This window comes from Protopterus annectens, chromosome 3.part1 (assembly GCF_019279795.1).
Source record: "Protopterus annectens isolate FY-2018-M chromosome 3.part1, PAN1.0, whole genome shotgun sequence".
NCBI classification, from domain to species: domain Eukaryota; kingdom Metazoa; phylum Chordata; order Ceratodontiformes; family Protopteridae; genus Protopterus; species Protopterus annectens.
This window is the reverse complement of record NC_056732.1, coordinates 1,397,704,417-1,397,724,751: the sequence shown is the minus strand read 5'-3', so window position 1 is coordinate 1,397,724,751 and position 20,335 is coordinate 1,397,704,417. Positions and strand designations below refer to the sequence as shown.

The 20,335-nt window shown below is 39.3% G+C and overlaps 1 protein-coding gene across 1 annotated transcript in view; it reads left to right on the top strand.

Moving 5' to 3' along the window:
- Window positions 1-20,335, top strand: part of LOC122797789 (myelin regulatory factor-like) — a 617,672-nt gene that overhangs the window by 405,144 nt on the left and 192,193 nt on the right. Inside the window, exons 7-8 of the mRNA XM_044066309.1 lie at window positions 7,888-7,997; window positions 18,953-19,113. Coding sequence (XP_043922244.1) covers window positions 7,888-7,997; window positions 18,953-19,113 — 271 coding nt within the window. The remainder of the gene's footprint in view (window positions 1-7,887; window positions 7,998-18,952; window positions 19,114-20,335) is intronic.

Sequence of the window (20,335 nt, the reverse complement as noted above, 5' to 3'; positions counted from 1 at the left end):
TACTGTCTCTGACTGAATCAAAATGTCATCAATGTAATGTAACACTGAATCATCCTTTTCCAAGTGTTGTAGAATGGATCCGACTGTCTGATAAACAATAACTGGACTGTTTTGAAATCCTTGTGGTAACCTTGTTATGACATATTGCTGGTTTCTAAATGTAAAGGCAAATCTTGGCCAATCTTGTTTTCTGAGTGGTACTGCAAAAACGCCATTTGCTAATTCTATTACTGTAAACCACTTACTCTGTGGCTTAATATGTGAAGCCAACTCTGTGACTCCTGGAATCAAATGTGCTCTAGGAGTAGTATATTGATTAACCTTCCGTAAATCAATAACAAGATGATAACTATCATCTTTTTTCTTGACTGGCCAGATTGGTAAATTTGTAGGACTGTTGCCTTTTTGTATAATCCCTTCCTTTTTCCATTCTGCAATACATTTTTCCATATGTTCTTCTGCCTCCCTAGGAATAGGATATTGTTTTTGAAAAGGTGGTATATAGTCCTGATCACTTTCTACCCCTACTGGGCTTTCTAGTTTCACACAATCACTGGGACCCTTGGACCACAGATTTGGGAATTGTTGTTGTAAATGCTTCCATACATCCTCACTGTCTGTATTTACATAGACTGTAGGCTTTTCAGGTTTGTCAGGTAGAGAGATTGCATAGCAACCTGTACTTTGCTCTCCCTCTCCTTTTTGCTTGTCTCATATCCACAGGATTTCGTTAGGTAGATCAATGGCTATGCTTAAAGGCCCAAGAATGTCTGTACCAATAATGGTAGTTGAGCAAGATGGATGCATTAAAAATGCACCCTTCTGTGTCTATCCCTCTTGGCTAAACTTTATGTCCACATTTTGGCTACTCACTGCATAGCATCCTGTGCCATTAAATGCTGAAATGCAAACCTTTTTATAGCATTTGCTGGTAACTGTCTGTGACAGATACTGCTGCTCCTGTGTCTTCTTCTTCTTGCGGCTTTTCCCGGTTAGGGGTCACCACAGCAGATCACCGTCCGCTCATGAATGGCAGTGGAGTTTTACGGTGATGAGTTGCCAGCTCAGCGCCCAACCTTCCACAGAAGGCGCACACATGCACACACTCACGCCTAGGGCCAATTTAGTGTGTCCAATCCACCTACAACATGTCTTTGGGATGTGGGAGGAAAGCGGAGCACCCGGTGGAAACCCACGTGACCACAGGGAGGACATGCAGACTCCGCACAGAAGGCACCCCAGCCAAGGATCAAACTGGAGAACCTCTTGCTGTGAGGCGGCAATGCTAACTGCTGCACCACCATGGCCGCCCACTGCTGCTCCTGTGTCTAATTAGACATTTTCCACAGTGACCCCTCTACCCAGATATCAATCAGTGGTCATCCATCTCAACCCTTTTTTAAAAGTAGTCAGGAAACATCCCTATTGTAAGGAGATCCACTCATCCTCCCCTTTATTGTCAAATGCAATATGACATACCTCATGTTCTTGCTTGGCATCTTTCTCTGTGTCTGAGTGATCTATATATTTAGGCTTTTCAATCTCTTTTCTTAACTGTTGCCTAGCTATTCCCTCTGCCTATTCTGTCAAATGTTTCGGATTTACAGGCGAAACTGCTTGAAAATCTAAAGAGCATACTTCCCTTTTTCCAGTATACTTATGGCCCTTATAGCTGTTTTTACCAATATTGTAAGGTTTTTGTACATAATCCTGCTTTTCTGACTTTTCTTGTAAATGTTTTAGCTCTGTTTTTGGAAACAGCCCCTGTTCTTCCTTCTTTTTATGCCAGGCTTTGTAATGATCACAATTTAGCTTAACATGTCCTATTTATTTACAAAAGAAGCATGTTGGTACCTTTTGTTCAATACCTGTGCCTGATCCTGGTGCTATAGACATAGAGGCAAGAGCTGGCAGTGCAGATGCAGCTCTTTCTGCTGGAGGTTGGTCACAGCACCGTTGCCTTCCCCTGTTTTTTACTTAACCAATTACCTCAAATGGCTCACTATCATCTTTAAATGCAAAGGTTTGGTGTGAATATAATGTCCCATCATCGGCCATAGTCCTTCCTGTCATTAATTTTTGTACCAAATCAGTGAGGATATCAGAATTTTCTTCATAGATACATTTAATATCCCCTGGAACCCCTTTTACTTGCTCTAAGAAGCAGTGTATTAGCTGTTTTTGTATTTCGCCTTTTCCCATGTCTCTGTCTGATTTTTGATATTTGATTTGAAAGGCAAGCCTAAAATGTCGGTGATAGTAATTTTGAAATTATCTAATAAATTAGCTGTGAGTGGCTCCCTTTGTGTAAATGTCATTAGAACGGCTGTCATACATCTTACTTTAGTGTTTAACTGGTAAGCATCTTGCTTTAACTGAATGAAAGTTTTAAAACATTTGGGAATGAAAATCCAGAAATATCTAAGTAATGCATCTGTCCATATATCAGATCTTGCTGTATATGCCACCCATTCTTCAAATGCAAGCATGTTATAAAATATGCCTTTTTTATCATTCCACTGTGATAAACTTTGTAATAACCTAGACTGTGTATATAAATCTGTAGTGGTTCCCTACCCCATTCTATAATTTGGACTGGTTTTGTATTTTTTAACTCTTCCTTAAGTTGGGATATCAAGACAGTATTTTGTAGGTTAGTCTCTCTTAATTCATCTAATTCTTCTTCCTTTTCCTTCAAACACTGTTTAAAGTCTGTCATCTCTGCCTGTATTTGTTTAAGAGATGTATAATACCTGTTATTAGATTTCTCTGTTGACTGCAGGGCTCCTATGCACTTTTGACAGAGGTCTTGGATGTCATTCCTGAACTTTTTAAACTCACCTTGTTTGTCTTTTAAGAATTTATTAAATTCTTCTGTCAATTTATCATGTCTTCTTTCTGTCCTCATCTGTATGTGTAGTCGTGGCATCATTCCACACTTGTACATCATTTTTAAAGGGTGTCACAAGATCTACAGGGGATTCTGTCAATAACAGATATGACTGTTGTTGTAATTCGGAGATTAATGTACTAACAGGACATAACTGCTTTACATCTGAATATAATGAAAACAATTTACCCTTAGTTAATTCCTTATCATGCAAAAGGTCTGTCTTCACAGTCTATTTTTTAGCAATATCATGCAATACTGTTTTATGACATGGCACACAAAATGCAGTTTCTGTTGAATCACACAATAAACATTTACTATGATATACTTCATTTTTTTGTTGCAAATACCAATCAGATGTTACAGTCCACTTACATAATGTCTGTATGTCAACTTGCCCTAGTAAGATTTTACATTTACTAATATGCTGTGTATACCAACATTGCAATTTACTCCATATTTTATCTGGTTGTTCTGCTACATTAAGAGTAAAGCTTGGCTTACACTTGCTTGAATTCTGTCTAATAGCATCTATACTAAAAATGACACAAAAAAAGGTCTTACCAGTTAGCAAGAAAACAGGTGACCAGACTGTTGTTGCAGAAGGCTGGAATTTTTTTGGAGTCACTCGAGAAGCTGGTGAAAAACAGCAGGCAGTGAATTGCTGTGAAAAGTAGATGTCCACCTTGCCTTAGAGAATTTTATGGCACTGCAATTTTCCTGCACTGCAGGCTCCATTTGGATTCAAACGTCTGAGAATCTTTACTGCTGCAAGCTGCATAAACTGGAGTACTTCTGTTTAGGATTTACACATATGTACAAATGTTAGTTACTGCAATTTGACTGAAGTGACCCTCTGCAGGCCTTACCACTCCCTCTGTTTTTGAATGCAGGCTAGCTTGCCATTGAAAAATTCATTATCAAGGTGCTGATTACTGTGATGGATCCGAAGTCTTCTTAAGACACTAAGGTCTTGCTGGCTGGATTCTGCTGAAAACAAAGTCTAGTTATAATTGCATTTACAGTCTGTTGCCCAAAGAAACTTGCAGAATGTACACTGATGCAGCACCAAACTCTGTCACTTTAAAAGCAGTAACCAATAAATAACTTTTTATAACAAATCACACAAACTACTGTTACAGCTTCAGGTACTGTGCTACTTTACTTCTCAAACAGCATGGATGATGTGAGAGATGCAATATTACCTCAGAACAAATGTGTGTTCCTACACAAATATCTCTAACAATGTTATCTGCTATAGTCTCTTTATAGTGGTTTTACATCCTGTTTTTCTCCTTGGTATTCTATTTTGGTCTTTGTATGAAAACATCTGTTTGCTGGTGTTTGCAGAAAAAATATGTTTTCATCCTGTAGAGAAATAATACTGGTATTGTCTTTTAAGGAAACATCTTGTGCAAATGCTGACTTGATGAAAGCATATCCATTCAAACTTCCTTGCTTAACAGTGTCATATGATAGAAAACACATACAGATTGTTTTCCTGTTGTGTATTCTTTAAGGAAGCAGGCTAGCTTTTTTACTGACAATGTGAAATGCATGCATCCTGTTTTTTACATTTTTGCTAAGTCTGTAAGAGGTCAGCTTTCTTGCTGATAGTGTGAAATGCATACATTCTTGCTGATTCTGTAGAAAAACATGTCCATTAAGCAAATTCCTTATTTTTCAAGCCACAGTCATTTAGTATGGATGCTAATCACATATTGCTAAACTCTATTTCTACATTTAAGCAAGCTTTATTTTATACCTTATTTATGTTGCATATTTGTAGCAGAATTAATTTTAACCTTAATACCTTGTTGAGCATACTCTAACACAGTTGGTCTACATAACTTTTCCCATAATAGGTAACACCTAGAGTCTATGCTGCTGTCCATGACTCCATTCATTTCTGGATGGATCTGAGGTAAAAACACCTGGAGTATTTTTGGAAGATGGGAAGAACATGGCAGAAACATATGCCAGCTCCACACAGGCACTGTGTGTCTGTCAAGATCAAACCCTGTACTTTGTGATTGGGAAGCAATTACCCTAACCATTATGCTAAATATGTCAGGCTCCATACTCGAGAATAAAATGAACTATTACCCATCCAGTCATCCAGACAATTTACAAAGATTGCTAGGAATGTACTCTGCTTAATATTTAAGGACAATCTATTTCAGAATTGGGGTATACATTGTCTTACGTACCCTGTGACACCATCTGGTGGTGTTGGTGTGGTAGCATAGGTTTAGCTCTCTAGTGCAGGTGTTTTCTTTACCTCTGGTTCTGTTTAGGTGAAGAAGTTCAAAGAGTGCTAGAAAGGTCATAGCAGGGAAGACAAAGTAGAGACCCCTCTTTAGGAGGTTGTATGAAACTGAGTAGATGTACTGGGCTTTTAGTCTATTAGAGGAGCTAAAGGTAATGAGACCTGAAATCTTTGTGATTAGGAAATGCTGAGGTCTGTCAAACTGGTTTAAGTGCTTACAGAAGTACACAAATACAGGAGCATTATATTCTATGATAAGCCTAATAAAGTAGGAGTAAAGTGAGACTATATCTTCTCTGGACCAAGATGAGATACCACAGAGCATAAAATGCGCATAAGAGAATGGTTATCCAACCACCAGAGAGACAAAGTTGTCACACTGGTGTCTATCGACTTTGGTCCCCAAATCTGCCATGAGTGTGTCTAATTTAAGTTGCACATTATCTGTATGCTAAGTGTAGTGATGCTAGATTTAACAAAAGAAGCAATGCTTCATTTCATGTTGTTGAAGGCAAAGCCATTATTAACATTCCAAGCATTTGTTTGGTCTAGCTCTTGCTGGAAAATTTGATTAAAGTATCAGAATGGAATTTGCTAATCACAATCAGCAAACTTGTTTAGCCTTGGTCCATTGTTATCAGCTTTTATGCCAGAGATGTATGTATCATAAAAGAAAGGAGACAGATTTTCATGGAGTAAGTTACATTGAGATGATACCTTCCATTTGCCATCTGCTGCTTAGCTACAATTGCTCCTAAATGTAGTGTCTTAAGTATTATAGGCTGGGAATGGGACTGCCACAGCTGTAGGCTGACTGGCAAAGGGGCATGGAAATGCAGAGCAGAACTTTTTGCTGCATCACATGCGCTGTTATGAATGCAGGGGACCTTTGTTATGCCCTGCATTCACCCTGCCTGCTCAAATGTTAAAAGGGAAGAGGCTTGAGTTATTAAATTTGAATCCTGACTGAAAACATCACTGTGTTTGCTCTGCAAGATGGTAAAATTTAGTAGAGTATGCATATCATTAAGAAACATTGCTGCCAAAGGTAGCTATCTTAGTGTTCTACAGACTAACATCAATATATTTTTGGGGCGACCTGTTCTGAAGACAGGAGAAGGTAAATTGTTTGCCTCTTGGTCTTGAACTGGTAGATGGAACTGCACACATCAGTAGAGACATAGCTGAACACTGTAACATGTTTGCATTTATAAGAAAGAAACTGCCAAATGTGACAATAGTGTTAAACACCAGGAGGTCCAAGTAGTGAACATTGGAGAATCTCTACACTGACCAGTTCTGGAAACAATGTCTTTATCTTTTGCTCTTTCTGATTTTTATCAAAAATATAGCTTCTAAACCAATGGAAGGGTGTGTTATTTCCAATTAATTTAATGTGTGCTTTAAGTGTGTGTGTTTTTTTTTCAGTATTTTGAGTTCTATATTTTTGATGGGTAAGGATTATGAGCTTTCTGTATTTTGGTGTTTGTATTTTGATGTATCTGTATTTTTAAATAAACTCGTGTGTGAATATATATATATATATATATATATATATATATATATATATATAGATAAAAGTTTGTATATATATATATATATATATATATATATATATATATATATATATATATATATATAGACACACACACACACACAGCCATGTTTGTGCGTGTGTGTGTGTGTGTGTGTGTATGTGTGTGTGTGTGTGTGTGTGTGTGTGTGTGTATCTTGGGGGTGGAGGGCAGAATACTTTTTAATATAAGCAAGTTCTTCAAGGTTGCTGCATCTTGGGTAATCTGATCCCTATGCATCACAACCTCCATTGTCACAGTAGCACAGTTTTCCTATTCTTGTCTCCAGGTTGTCTAATTTCAGGGGTTAAATTTTGTTTTGAGAATATTGTTTGTCATTGTTATAGATGGCAATTCCTCCTAATTTTCTAACTTTGCCCTTCTTTCCCAGCGTAACTCAATCGTTTCTGCACACAGTAAAGGGTAACTCGGGATATTTATATCAGTGATGTGACATTTTAAGTCTGTCCCTTTCCATAGAATGCAGCAGTTTCAGAGCTGAATATATTAAGCCTGGAAGTGCAGTGGGTGAAACCTTTTGCACTGATGGTGTGGGAGCTTGACACCAACAGAAAAATACCAGTGCAGAAAAACGATCTTATAACTTTGCACTGATTGATGCACGTTTGCTGAAAAAATTGAGTGTCATCAAACTGCCATGAAACTCTCAAAAAAGATGCTTAAAATGCATTTATTATATCAACAGATGGATTTCATAACAGCACCATATCCTTGGTATAAGTCGTACTTCTAATTATCAACTTAGGACAAAGTACCCAGCATTTTTCAGTATTGTAATAGTATGTTGTGTTTCTCTTTACCATATACAATTCACTGCCAATTTACTGTGAAGTTCACAAGTCTTGCTAAAATGTTTCTCTTATTTATTTATTTATTTATGTGCCTGTGATATGCTTTAGGTCATTCTTTACACATATATAGGGTAATCTTCAGAAAAAAAAAGTCTTGAAATATGCATCCTTACAAATCAATGTATATAATTTTTATTTCATTTATGATATGGCAAGAGTGTTCTGTTCTGCTGTTGCTGCATGTTGTGTAAGTATGATTGAACTATAAGAGAATAGCTCTGCTACATGTTTTTTACCTAATTCTTCTTAACCAAAAAAGTGATTTTGATCTCCCTTTATTAGGTGTCATTGCTCAGGAAGTGAAGGATATATTGCCAGAAGCAGTTAAAGAGACAGGAGATGTTGTTTTCACTACTGGTGAGACCATTGAAAACTTCTTAGTAGTGAATAAGGTGAGTGGTTTGTCTAGTAACTTATCAGCAACATTTTCTTAACAAATCTCAACAAATTATTGCTTTTACCTCTTTAGTACATTTTACCACAAAAATAGTCATGGCTGGTGCAATCCACCCTGGTAACAGTGTGTAGAATATAATGTAGCGCCGATACTTATCTTCTTCATTAGCCGAGGCTGCATTGTCACCACATAATGCACTTCCATGTTGGCATGACACCTTCTAGAAGAGTGATGCGATGTCCCTAGGTGCACATTATGCAAGCAAAAAAGTCTGACAAGGTGGGTGTTAAGGTAGGTAATGGACTGCCTGGGGGGTTTGTAAAGCCTGACACTGAATGCAGAGGGCCTCTACACCCCTGGGACATCTATAGTTTCCCTGTAATATAACCATGTCTGGCATAAATAGTTTTTTTACTTGTTTTATTAGTAGTATGTACTTTTTTTAGTATATTTTTCTTGTAAAATAGTTGATCAGAATACCAATACTTCGTTGTTGCAATAGGACATGTAATTGTTGGGAGGAAGCATTTTTTTATCCAAAATACAAATTATGGATGTATTTAATAATGTTTATACAATCACACATGTGCAGATGCGCACACACACACACACACACACACACACACACACACACACACACACACACACACACACACACAAAATCACTCACACATTTGCATATATCCAGATAGATGCAGAGACACAGGTGGGAATTCAGAAAGGAATACTGCGAGGGGTAAGCCTTATAACCAGCAGCTTTCCCCTTGTGATAAGAGACTGCCTTACCTCTGTGATTTCCCACTAGAAGGAGCATCATTGTGGAGTAAAGTCTGGCTGGCCATGATGGATGTTAATAAGGCAATGTGGGGGAGCATCAAATGCTAATTAACCATGTGTTCACCCTTCAGCCCTCACAGAAATGCTTACACCGTTTGATTTATGCTGCCAAGTGATTCATTTGGCAGAAAATGTTAAAACTGTCAGAAGAAAGTGGTCATTCTTTAACTCCATTGGAAGCAGTCATGGTGCAGGAACTTTCAAAGAAACTCAGTGGAGAAGTGGGGTGGGGAGTTGTGTTAGTGTGTGTAACTGTGTGTAAGTGTAAGTAGGGGCATGAATGAAGTTAGATAAGTGTGTGCGTCTGTGCACGTGTATGTGTGTGGATGTGTATGTGTGTGTCAGAGTGTGCATGTGGGTGAATGGGCGTGTGTATCTGTGAGTCCCATTGAATGTGAGGGGGTTGTCTGTGCGCATGTATGTGTGTGATGTGTATGTGTGTGTCAGAGTGTGCATGTGGGTGAATGAGCGTGTGTGTCTGTGAGTCCCATTGAATGTGGGGGGGGTTGTTTGATGATGAGTAAATATGTATGTTTGTGTGTGTGTGTTTGTTTCAGTGTAGGGGTACCTGTGCTGCCTGAAGTCTGACAATGCTAATGTTAAAAAAATGTGATTCAGAGACTGCTAATGAGCCAATAATAAGGTCTTCCTCATTGACATACCTCTCAACTGTCCAGATTTTTGCAGAATGTTCATTTTTTTGCCTCATATTTTTTGTCTGTCCATCATAAAATTTGTGGTTTTCTAGCAAATCACTGAGGATTGAAATCATTAAATAATGACATACATTTGAGTTTCAGTCTTCTTTTTCCTCAGAATATGCGTGCTAACACAGATCCTAACAGTATAACAACTTTCTACGTTTATAAGAGCAATATTTGAAATCTGAAATCTGTCCCTATTTTTGGGCCTTTGTCCCCCATTATTTTTGGGTTTGTCCAGATTTCTTGTGTTAGGAAGTTGAGAGGTAAGTCACTGCAGTCAAATCTGCTTCTGAATTCTATTTTCAATGATCATGTAAACCAACATACCTGTAGCAAGCAATTTACTAGAGAGGTAGGGATTTATCTGAATCCAGTGACAACCTCGTATACATATATTGAAACTCAGGTAGACAAATTAACAGAAAATCTCGTACAAACAGGGACACGCACACACACGCACACACACACACACACACACACACACACACACACACACACACACACACACACACACACACACACACACAAAGCATACGCACATTTTAAATGCACACAGCATTTTAACTCTGCACTTTTAAAATTATAGAAATACATAAATTTAGTTTATTTCAGGTCTTTTATTTGTCAGCTAAAAAAGTACAAAGCATTAGAACGCATCCACCCCCACTCACACACAAGCGTTTAATTTTCACACACAAGCACACATTCACACACATAGATATCATGTCTTGCTAATTGCTAAAGAAGTTATTTACATCAGATTTTTTCCAGCTCACTTACCATGGTTTTCTCTGTACCTTAATTAGAAATGAGAAAGAAAAAAACAAGTCCGTGTAACTGGTGCCACGGGTACTTGTTTTATATTATTGTATTGATTTATTTATGTTCCCTGTTGGTTAGAGAAGAAAAAGGAATAGACAGGTCCACAACACTGGCAGCATTTACTTGTTCTTATTTTGTTTGGTTATTTTTTTTATTAGACAGTCTCAGTTTTCAGTGGGTCTTACCAAAATCCTGCTCTGGAATTTTGAACTGCCAGTGAAGATCAACACATTCTGTGCCTATTATCTAACTGTAATTAATTGCTGCTACATGTGAAATGAGAGCTTTATTTACAGATGTGGGAAAAAAGTGTGCCTTTTCTAAATTCAGTTCTTCAGTGCACTGTGGCATTGTGATATTGTTTTTGCTGAAGTGCTTAATTTTGGACAAGCCATGAAAACAATACTGCATTGCTTTCACTTGTTTGTTCTCCATGACATGTTTGATGACTGAAGGAGTACTGCAGTGTAAACGCAGTCAGGTACCCAGGAAATGCTGCAACTTGGCTGCAAAATGGAAGTGTGAGTCACCACAAGAAAGGAGCAATGGCTGCTCGTAACTCCATGCTTTACAAACTGGACGACACACTTCTGATTGTGGGATGCAGCCTACAGGCTCGGCACGGAATTACAGTTTTGCAGCTCATGATGGTCAGAAGTTTGCCAAACCAAAGCAAAATAAATAACTGCAGCAGTATGTTGCATTTTGGCAGTAGGTTAACAGTGCATGTTCTGCTTTCAATAAGATAGGATGCGGGTGTAGACTATGATTCTGCATAAGTGCAAGAAATTGACATTCTTTGCCTAAAGCTCCCTAACCCCCAAAACTGTCATATTTGGCAAAAAGCAGTGTGGCATACCCCTGACTTAGTATTGTGTGGCATGTCAGTCTAGGGTATTCTCTATATGTCGGTTCAGTTTCTTATCTCTCAGTGCATAAGTAAAAGAGTCACTTAAACGAAAGTTATGTACTTACCATGATGATAGATCCGTGTTGCCTTGGTTTTCATCCAGTCCAACCTTTGGGTTATTGGTTCAGACGGGATCCAACCTCAGCATTTTTCAGAAGATTTAGATCCAAGGTTGTGACTCCGCCTCTACCTATAATTCCCTCTGTTCCCAGGAATACCTCAGATTGAGTTTGCCTGCTTATAAACATAACATTTCTCTGATAATAAGCACATACAGACCTGTGTAACATGGTGGACCAAAAAAGATGAGAATAACAAGAAGAACAGCAACAGCTACTCTGTTCATGAACAAGGTCGAAGGTCAAGTCCAACTGTGACAGCTGCAAAAAGGACAATTCAAGCTGGGGATGGAGGGACGGATGTTGAACCAGATGAAAACCAAGACAACATGGATCTATTGTTATGGTAAGTACATAATGTTCAGATCTGATGTTATTTGTCTTTCATCCGATTCAACCTTTGGGACAGATCCCCAAGCTACTGAGACACCTTGGTGGTATCAAGGTAGGATATTCCAGGGAATGGTGGAACCAAAGGACATGCAGGATCTGGGCTGTACATCCAGCTTGCAGAGATACACAAAGATATAAACCGGAGACCACGCTGGTAGAGTGAGCCTTTAGTTTGTTATGCAAAGGTAATCACAATTTTACACACACAAATGTAATACAGTCAGAAAGACACATGGATAGAATGATTTTTAATACGTTTTGACCAAATTTAGATTTTAGAAAGAGTAATGAAAAGCTGACCAGATTTCCTGATATCCTTGGAATTGTGTAAATAAAACCTGGGCAGTCGATGAACAGCTAGCAAGTATAGAACATACTCTCCTTTGTTAGAATTTTTTGGGAAGAATACTGACAGACTGATAGTCTGGTTCAGGTGCATTTTAGATATCACCTTTCAGAGAAAATTAGAGTTCATTACTAAAGACATGCTGTCCTGATGAAAGACCAGATATGGAAGTTTGCAAGATAAGGCCTGCAACTCTAAAATCCTCCTTGTGGACATGACAGCTAACAGACAGAGGATTTTCGAAGAAAGCAGCCCAAATAGTACATCTTCTCCATTTACTGAGATACACTTTTCTAGTGTTTGGTTTCTGTGAAGACAAAATGTGGATTACTGAGCATAGAAACAATGGTCAGTTTGTATCAGCCATATTCCTGGACCTGTCCAAGGCCTTTGACATGGTCAACCACTCCAAACTCATCTATGTCCTCTCCTCCCTTAGCCTCAGTCACCCAACTATCACCTGGTAACAAAGTTACATAGTAGAACGTCAACAGGCTGTCCACTGGCAACAACATATTTCACCCCTTCTCCCTGTCACCTTGGGGGTACTCCAAGGCTCCATCCTTGGTCCTCTTCTTTTTTCTCTTTTTACCAACCAGCCCTACTCAGCTACCCCCCTGGCCCTAGTGGTTCAGTACACTGATGACACTACCCTGATTTGCTCAGCTTCCTAAAGACTTCCATACCATTACTCAACATTCCTTCTTATCCACTGAATTCTGGTTCACTAGCTCCCAACTTATCCTAAATCTCAACAAAACAAAACTTCTTCTCTTCTACCCGGCCAGATATACCTCCACATCCACAACCTTCTCTTCTCTAAAATTAAAACTATCACCCCAACAAACAAATCTAGCCAAACTCGAAGCTTGTTACAATATAATCTCCAAATTTGCCACTAATGCCTCATACTAGTCGCATCACTGCTCATCACTTAAGCAGCTCAAGTGGCTTGAATTCCCTCAACTTCTTCTTGAATCAACTTACCTTCACCCACAAAATACTCTATCAGTCAGAAAAAAAGCCAACACTCAGAGATATCATTCAGCCACATTCCTCCTCAAGACCCCTTTACTCCAGCAACAAGCTACTTCTACAAACCACCAAAGTTAACAATTCAGCAGGTGAATCACTTTTTTCTAACTACATCTCCAAACACTGGAATAATCTACCTAACTCACTAGTAACTAACTCATCAACACCTCAATTTAAAAAACTTCTAAAAACGCACCTTACTAACACCTGGCTGTGCACCTGCAACTCCCCTGGATAACCTAGTCCTCCTTTCCACTCTGTTATCATTACTCTTACTCTACTAGCATGATCTACCACTAATGGTAGTTTCACTTTAACTGTACATAATCATTTGGATATAGCCACTAAATGTAAACAACTAAATTTTATGTAAATTACTGTTGCTCTGCTTATTGAGTCTAAAACCACCATTTTGTATGTATTTGTTTCCCTATTGTATGCATTTGTTACTCTTGGAGCGTTTATCCCCAGGCCTTTGCTGAAAAAGGATCTGTGTCCAGTCAGACTTTCCCGGTAAACAAATGTAAAATAAAATAAATGCCACCATTAGAACTGAAGGAACTATGGTTAATTTCAGGGCTTTTAGGTTCTGGTGAGGATGACCAAACAGGTGATTCAGAAGGTCTGGATGAGGATCTGGTACCCAGGGTAGATGTATTAGATGAGGCCAGGGGTAAAGAAACCAAACTTTCTTGGGCCAAAAGGGGGCAATGAAGATAACTCTGGCCTTGCACCTCCTGGCCTTCTGAAGAAATTTTGTTTTGAGAGGAATGGGAGGAAAGGCCTAAAGGAGACCTAGGGAGCCAACTGTGGACTAGAAGATTCTCCAGGGACTGAATCTGTGCAGGGATCAGGGAAAAGTGACTGTTGTATTTGTTGTTTAGGTATGAAGCAAAAAAGTCACAGTGAGGTTGGCTCCAATAGTTGAAAATCTGTGCTGCCACTGACTCATTGAGGGTCTGCTAATGGGGAAGATGAATAGACCTGCTCAATATGTCCACCAGAACGATGGAAGTCCTCAGCATGTGATTTGCAGTCAGAAAGTGATGGTGAGATATCACCCATTGCAAAGCCCTCATGACTTCCCAGCAGAGTAGATACAATTGGGTTCCTCCCTGCTTGTTGATGTACCAGACTACAGCTATGTTGTGTATCTGTATAGCTATCACACTCATGAGGAGGGAGTTCTGAAAGACATGCAATGCTAGGAGGACCACCCTCATCTCCAAAACATTGATATCAAGACTCTCCTCTGTGAGTGACCAAGAACCTTGATCCATTTTCCATTAGAAATGCCCTCTCACCCCAGAAGGAAAGCATCTGTGGTGAATGTGGCTACCAGAAGTGAAGGAGAGTAAGGTTGACCCCTTGATACACTGGGAGAGGTCAATCACCAACTGATGTATATCTTGCATCTCTTGCAAATTGGTTTGAAGTATATTAGAGAAGAATCTCTGAAGCTACCAGTTGTAAGGACAACACTCTGGACTGTGGAAGGTTGGCTATCTGAGAGTTTGTATCCAGGTGACATCCAATAAACTCTGTCTGATGCATTGATGTTAGTTGACTCTTTACATAACTGACTGTGATCTCCATCTGCTAGGTGGAGCAAGAAGTCCCTGTACTGAACCAGTACATCCTTGGTATGATTAGGAGCCAGTTGTCTAAATATGGGAACACCTGGATCCCCTGCAGTCTGAGATATGCTGCAGCAACTGTCATGCATTTGGTGAACACACAGGGTGCTGTGATGAGCCCAAAGGCCAGTGCTTGGAATTTGAAAATGATTGGCTTCTAGCTGGAAAAGGAGAAATCTCCTAGATTGTTTCACTCTCTCGATATAATACTACATATCCTGGAGATGTATTGAGCACATCCAGTCATCCTTCCTCAGAAGAGATAGAATAGACAGAACCATGACCATCCAGAATTTTGTCTGTTTCATGAACTGTTTGAGGTGGCTTAGGTCCAAGATCAGCTTAAAGTCTCCTGTTTCTTTGGAACTAAAAAGAACCAGGAATAGACTGCATATCCTGGCTGGTCTGGGGAGGGGGGGGGGGGGCTTCTGGAAGACTTTTTTCTCTTAACACCTTTTTTTACTTCTGCTTCTGCTGCAGATTCCATCTGACTGGGTGGCATATCTGAAATACTTCTCTGTTTCTGTGGAGGTGAAATAAAGGGATTAATGTACCCTCTGGTGATTATCCTCTGCACCCATGAATCTTATGAGATGGCCTGCCAGACTTGAGGGTGCAGGGATACTTATCCCTAACTGCCTCCAGAGTATGGCAGTCAGGCAACCCATCTGGAGTGCTTGTAAGGTTTTTCACTGAAAGGACTACAAAACCTCTGATGCTGTAGTCCACCCCTATCTGTGGGGTGATATCTGTTAAAGTTACTCCCCCTCTGCTTTGGGGGGGGGGGGTCTGTCCATAGGAGCACCCTGAAGAAATCCCTGGTATTTTCTGAACCATAGCTTAGATTGTACCATCAAAAAGGGAATTAATAAAGGATGTCTTGAAGCCTTATGAAAAGTCACACAAGCACAACCAGGCATGCTGACAGATAGTGATGACGGTGTCTGCTGCCCTTACTGTACCATCAGCTGTCATGCAGAGCAGATGTGTGGATACGTTAGACACAGTCTGTATTATAAACAACCGGGACTCCACTGATTTCTGGATGTCTTCTGAAAAGTTGCCCGAGAGGGCCTTAGTCAGCTCCTTTGTCAAGCCCTTTTGAAATCGTGTCATATGGGTAAGGTAATCCAGCTCTCTAAGTGCAAAAGTTCCAGAAGTGTATGTCCATTTCCCAAATCTGTCTAGAGCCCTTGACTCCCTGTTAAGGGGCTGGAGAGATGTGCTATTCTCAGAGAGTTCTTTCTTTGTGGCTGCCACAAAAGCCATGGCATCCACTGGGGGGGGGGGGGGGCTTTGCTCTATTGTGTCCTAGTCCTAGGGGAAACCAAAATTTTGTTTGGGTTGCAATGTTATCAGCTCCACCATATCAGGTTCCTTTTATGCCCACTGCACAACTAGATCTATAAGGTTGTCAGGAGGCAGTACCACCCAAGAGGTAGAAAAGCCAGCCCCAAATGTCTCGAAGAATACAGACTCCTCAGCAGAGGGCTCATCAGGGTACAAACATCCTCACTGTTTCATCAATTTAAGAATGTCACAGAAAGTGAGGTCTTCTAGATGAGATCATGGGGACCCTTGACCCTGATCAAAGCTGTGTCTTCAGTGACTGCCTCCAGAGAGCAGTCTAAGACTGTTTCTTCGGAACCTGCCCCACCTTGGATTCTGGGAAAGGTTCAGAATTAGACTGGAAACTCAAGTGGCAAGCAGCCTTAAGGCTGAAGGAAGCTAACTGTCCTAGAGAACCAGGGTGTATGGAGTCAGATACATGATCCAGTGGAGGTCAGAACAGAGACAAGCACAGCAGAGACACCTGTTCTCTCAAAAAAAATACAACTAGAAAATCCCAAAAGTATAAAAATATGACAAAAAGGCCAATAAAAATATAAAATTCACCAGCTTGCACTTTATTAACAAGAACATCTCAAGTCTCTAGCACTTCAGCAAGAAATGCCTTCTAGGAGTATATCAGTAAGGAAAAAATAGTGTCATTTTTTATAAACATTAACTATCAGTTATAAAACACTTAACTAGTTAATTAATATCTAAAACATAAATACTGTATTTCTATTATATTTAGAAAACAATTATATCAAAATTTTTCATGGACATTCAGTATTAAGTCCACAAGAACTAAGTATTGTATTTTAAAATATAAATACTTTCTTTATATAACAAATGATGTTTATTCTTAAACTCAGAGTTGCCGACACCCCCAATTAACTTGTTCTAGGATGCTGGCTTGCAGAGAGTCTGGATTGCTATTGTGAAACAACTTAAAACGCATGGCAACAGGGCTAGCAACTTTTTCCATTTTTATGTCTCTAATGTGCTCCTGCAGTCTCAATTTAAAACATCTCTTAGTGAACCAGGGTGTATGGATTCAGATACATGATCCAGTAGAGGTCAGAACAGAGCCAAGCACAGCAGAGACACCTGTTCTCTCAGTCTGGAGAGAATCCTTTCAATTGCCTTGAATACCAAAGATGCAACCAGAGCTGAAGATGCACTCCTGTAATCCTAAAAAAGAGATAGGAGGAACATCCTCTGCTCCGATCCATTCCAGCACCATGGTTGACAACAGCGCTGAGCTACAAAGTGCCAAGGCATTGAGGGAAAGGGGTATGACAGAGTCAACCCCACCCCCTGAGCCTTTGCTCTGAGACTTCGGCACTGAGCCTTGTTTTGATCAGATAATATCAGAGTTGATAGAATAAGGAGACTGTCAAAGTTGAAGCCAAAAGGATTGTCTGCTCCAACATCACTGCTCTGGAAAGGCTTGGATCTGTGGTCTTTTGGATCTGAAGGTCAGGCCAGAATAAGAGAAACCAATAGAAAGGTAGATGAAGCCATACACAGGGCCTCTGAGGGAGTTGGTACTGGAAGGAACCCCCAGTTGAATCTTTGTCCAAAACGAACCTCTGCATTATCTTGTCAATCTCTGCTTCTCTAAGACTCCTTGTTGAATGGAAGGACCTTGAAGACAAAGCCACCAAAGGTGGTTGAGATGAGCACACCTCCTGCAGGAGGAGAGAGTGAAATTATCCAAAAAGAACTATCAAATAAAAACAGGTAAAATATGTAGAAATATTGTGAAATATTTAACAAGAGATGTAGAAGGGCAAATGCTTTTTTTGTGTATATGCATACACACACACATATATAGATAGATATATAGATATGGATAAATACATGTATATTAAGGAAGGGCATAAGTAAAAGCTAGCAAAAGAATTAGCTATACGAAGACTAGAGACTGAAATTCAAACAAACACTTCCTATTCAGTCAGAGCCCACAAATCCCACTTCTTTCTGATCAATCATCAAACAAGATCTGAGGTATTCTGGCAGACAGATGTAATTACAGGTTGGGGAAGACTCAGAGCCCTTGATCCAAAGCTTCTGAAAAAGTGCCAAGGTTCGATCCAGTCAGATTCAATAACTCAGTGGTTGAATTGGATGAAAACAGACAACATTGGGTATATTGTTCTCTTCGGTAATGATCATGTCATTTAACTTCTGTCTAGATTGTATCACTATAAAGTGTGAACAGCACTTTATAATGTACACATTTCAGTTCTGGAATAACAAAAAGATGGTTGTTCATCACCAGTCCATCCACTGTTTTCCTCCAACCCAAAATAGATGTGCTTACATGTATGGGTAACCAAGAGTGGTATGTCATTACTGATACAGGGTTTAAAGTGCTCATATGCTCGGTGTAGATTTACAACACACTTGCATATTTAGTCTTAACATGTGAGGTGCAGAGGAATAGAAAAGAAGAAGGAAGATTTGAGTTATATAGCTTTATATAACTTGTCTCCCAATATCTACAGGGTTTACCAAGCCAGGCCTAGTCTTTTGTCAGACTTGAGAACAGCATAACCTTAGTGAAGGGAGAACTTCTGGAATTTTCACGACTATCACAGGTCAGGTGTATAAACTCTGAGAAAGGATGAAGCTAACAACAGCAGTTAGGTAGAAGCAGCTAGCTATAAAGTCTAAAACAGATGTGCTTTATAGCATCCAAAAATTTTCACCACTGATTCAGAAGTCATACAGAGCTATAAAAATACATATATATTTAAACCTATACATTTGAGGCACTTACAAATATAATTCTTTCTTCTTCTTTCCCTGCTAGGAACGAATTTTTATGGAGAATGTTGGGGCTGTGAAGGAGCTGTGCAAACTTACTGACAACTTAGAAACTCGCATTGATGAGCTGGAGCGATGGAGCCGCAAACTGGCTAAGCTGAAGCGACTGGACAGCATGAAGTCAACGGTCAGCTCTGGAACATTCAGGTAAGGAACCCTCCAAGTGACTATATTATGCAGTCATGTAATCTCTTCTTGGTGTACTGATACAGTTTGTCTAAAGGATTGTTCGGACACTATTCAGTTTCTGTCAGCGAGCATCACTAACCACGTCTCGTGACAGTCCGTCCAGCTCTTTGTTCAGAACAGTAAAGGACATGAAGGGCTTTTCACAACTGGCACTAAGGGCACTGTGCTTACAAAAAAAAGGCTGCAGGCCATCAAGGTGAATGAAGGGTTGCATGCTTTTGGTCTGTTTCTGGTTTCACTGCAGCTGCATTTTCCCCTAACAATGTCCAAAAAATACAACCTGCTTAGAGCCTGTAGTTTCAAGGGTTTTATTAAATTTCATCAGAATGCATATGAAACTGAGATTAGAAAGGGCATATTCACAAGAGGGAAAAATGACCTGGAAAATCTACTGAATGACTGGAATGAAATTAGTAATGGAGAATTGTTAGGGGCCATGGATGACGGGCATACCTCAACCTCTCAGTGCAAGAAGTCTGGACAAAGACAGAAATAATGAGCAAAGGCCCAAAAATAGGGACACATTTAAAATTGAAATATGGCTCCTATAAACTTACAAAATGTTGCTAGAATAACATGTTCTGAATTATCGTGTAATTTCTGAAAGATATGAAATGTGAAACTCAAATATCTGTCATTATTTAGTGTTATTTAGTTACTTCAATCCTCAATGGTTTGCCAGAAAACCACAAATTTTATGAGGAACAAACCAAGAATATGAGGCAAAAATCTGGACATTCTGGGACATTCTGGGAAAATCTGGACAGTTGAGAGTATGATGTCATTTTTTTTTTTTTTTTGTGGTATGCCAGCTATGTTACTGCTAATATTTAAGCAAGCTGTGAGATTATTTATTCATTCATTTATTTATTTATTTATTTATTTTCATTTGTTAACCGGGTAATGTCCGACTGGGTCAGAAGCCCGTTTTCAACAGAGACCCGGGGAGAAAAGCTCCAAGAAGGTTACATAGAATGTTTTAGATTTGAGATAATTTTTAAGATAAGGAAATTTTAGCAAGAAAAAATAGAACATAAATGTTCATGCAAATGCAAATAGAAACTGCAAATAGAACTTCAAACTACAAGGTTCTTAACATGGTGTCTGCAAAGCAAGCAAAATTAAAGAAAACATTTTGCCATGCAAATCTCGTTTAAATTAGAAGATTCAAATACAAGGT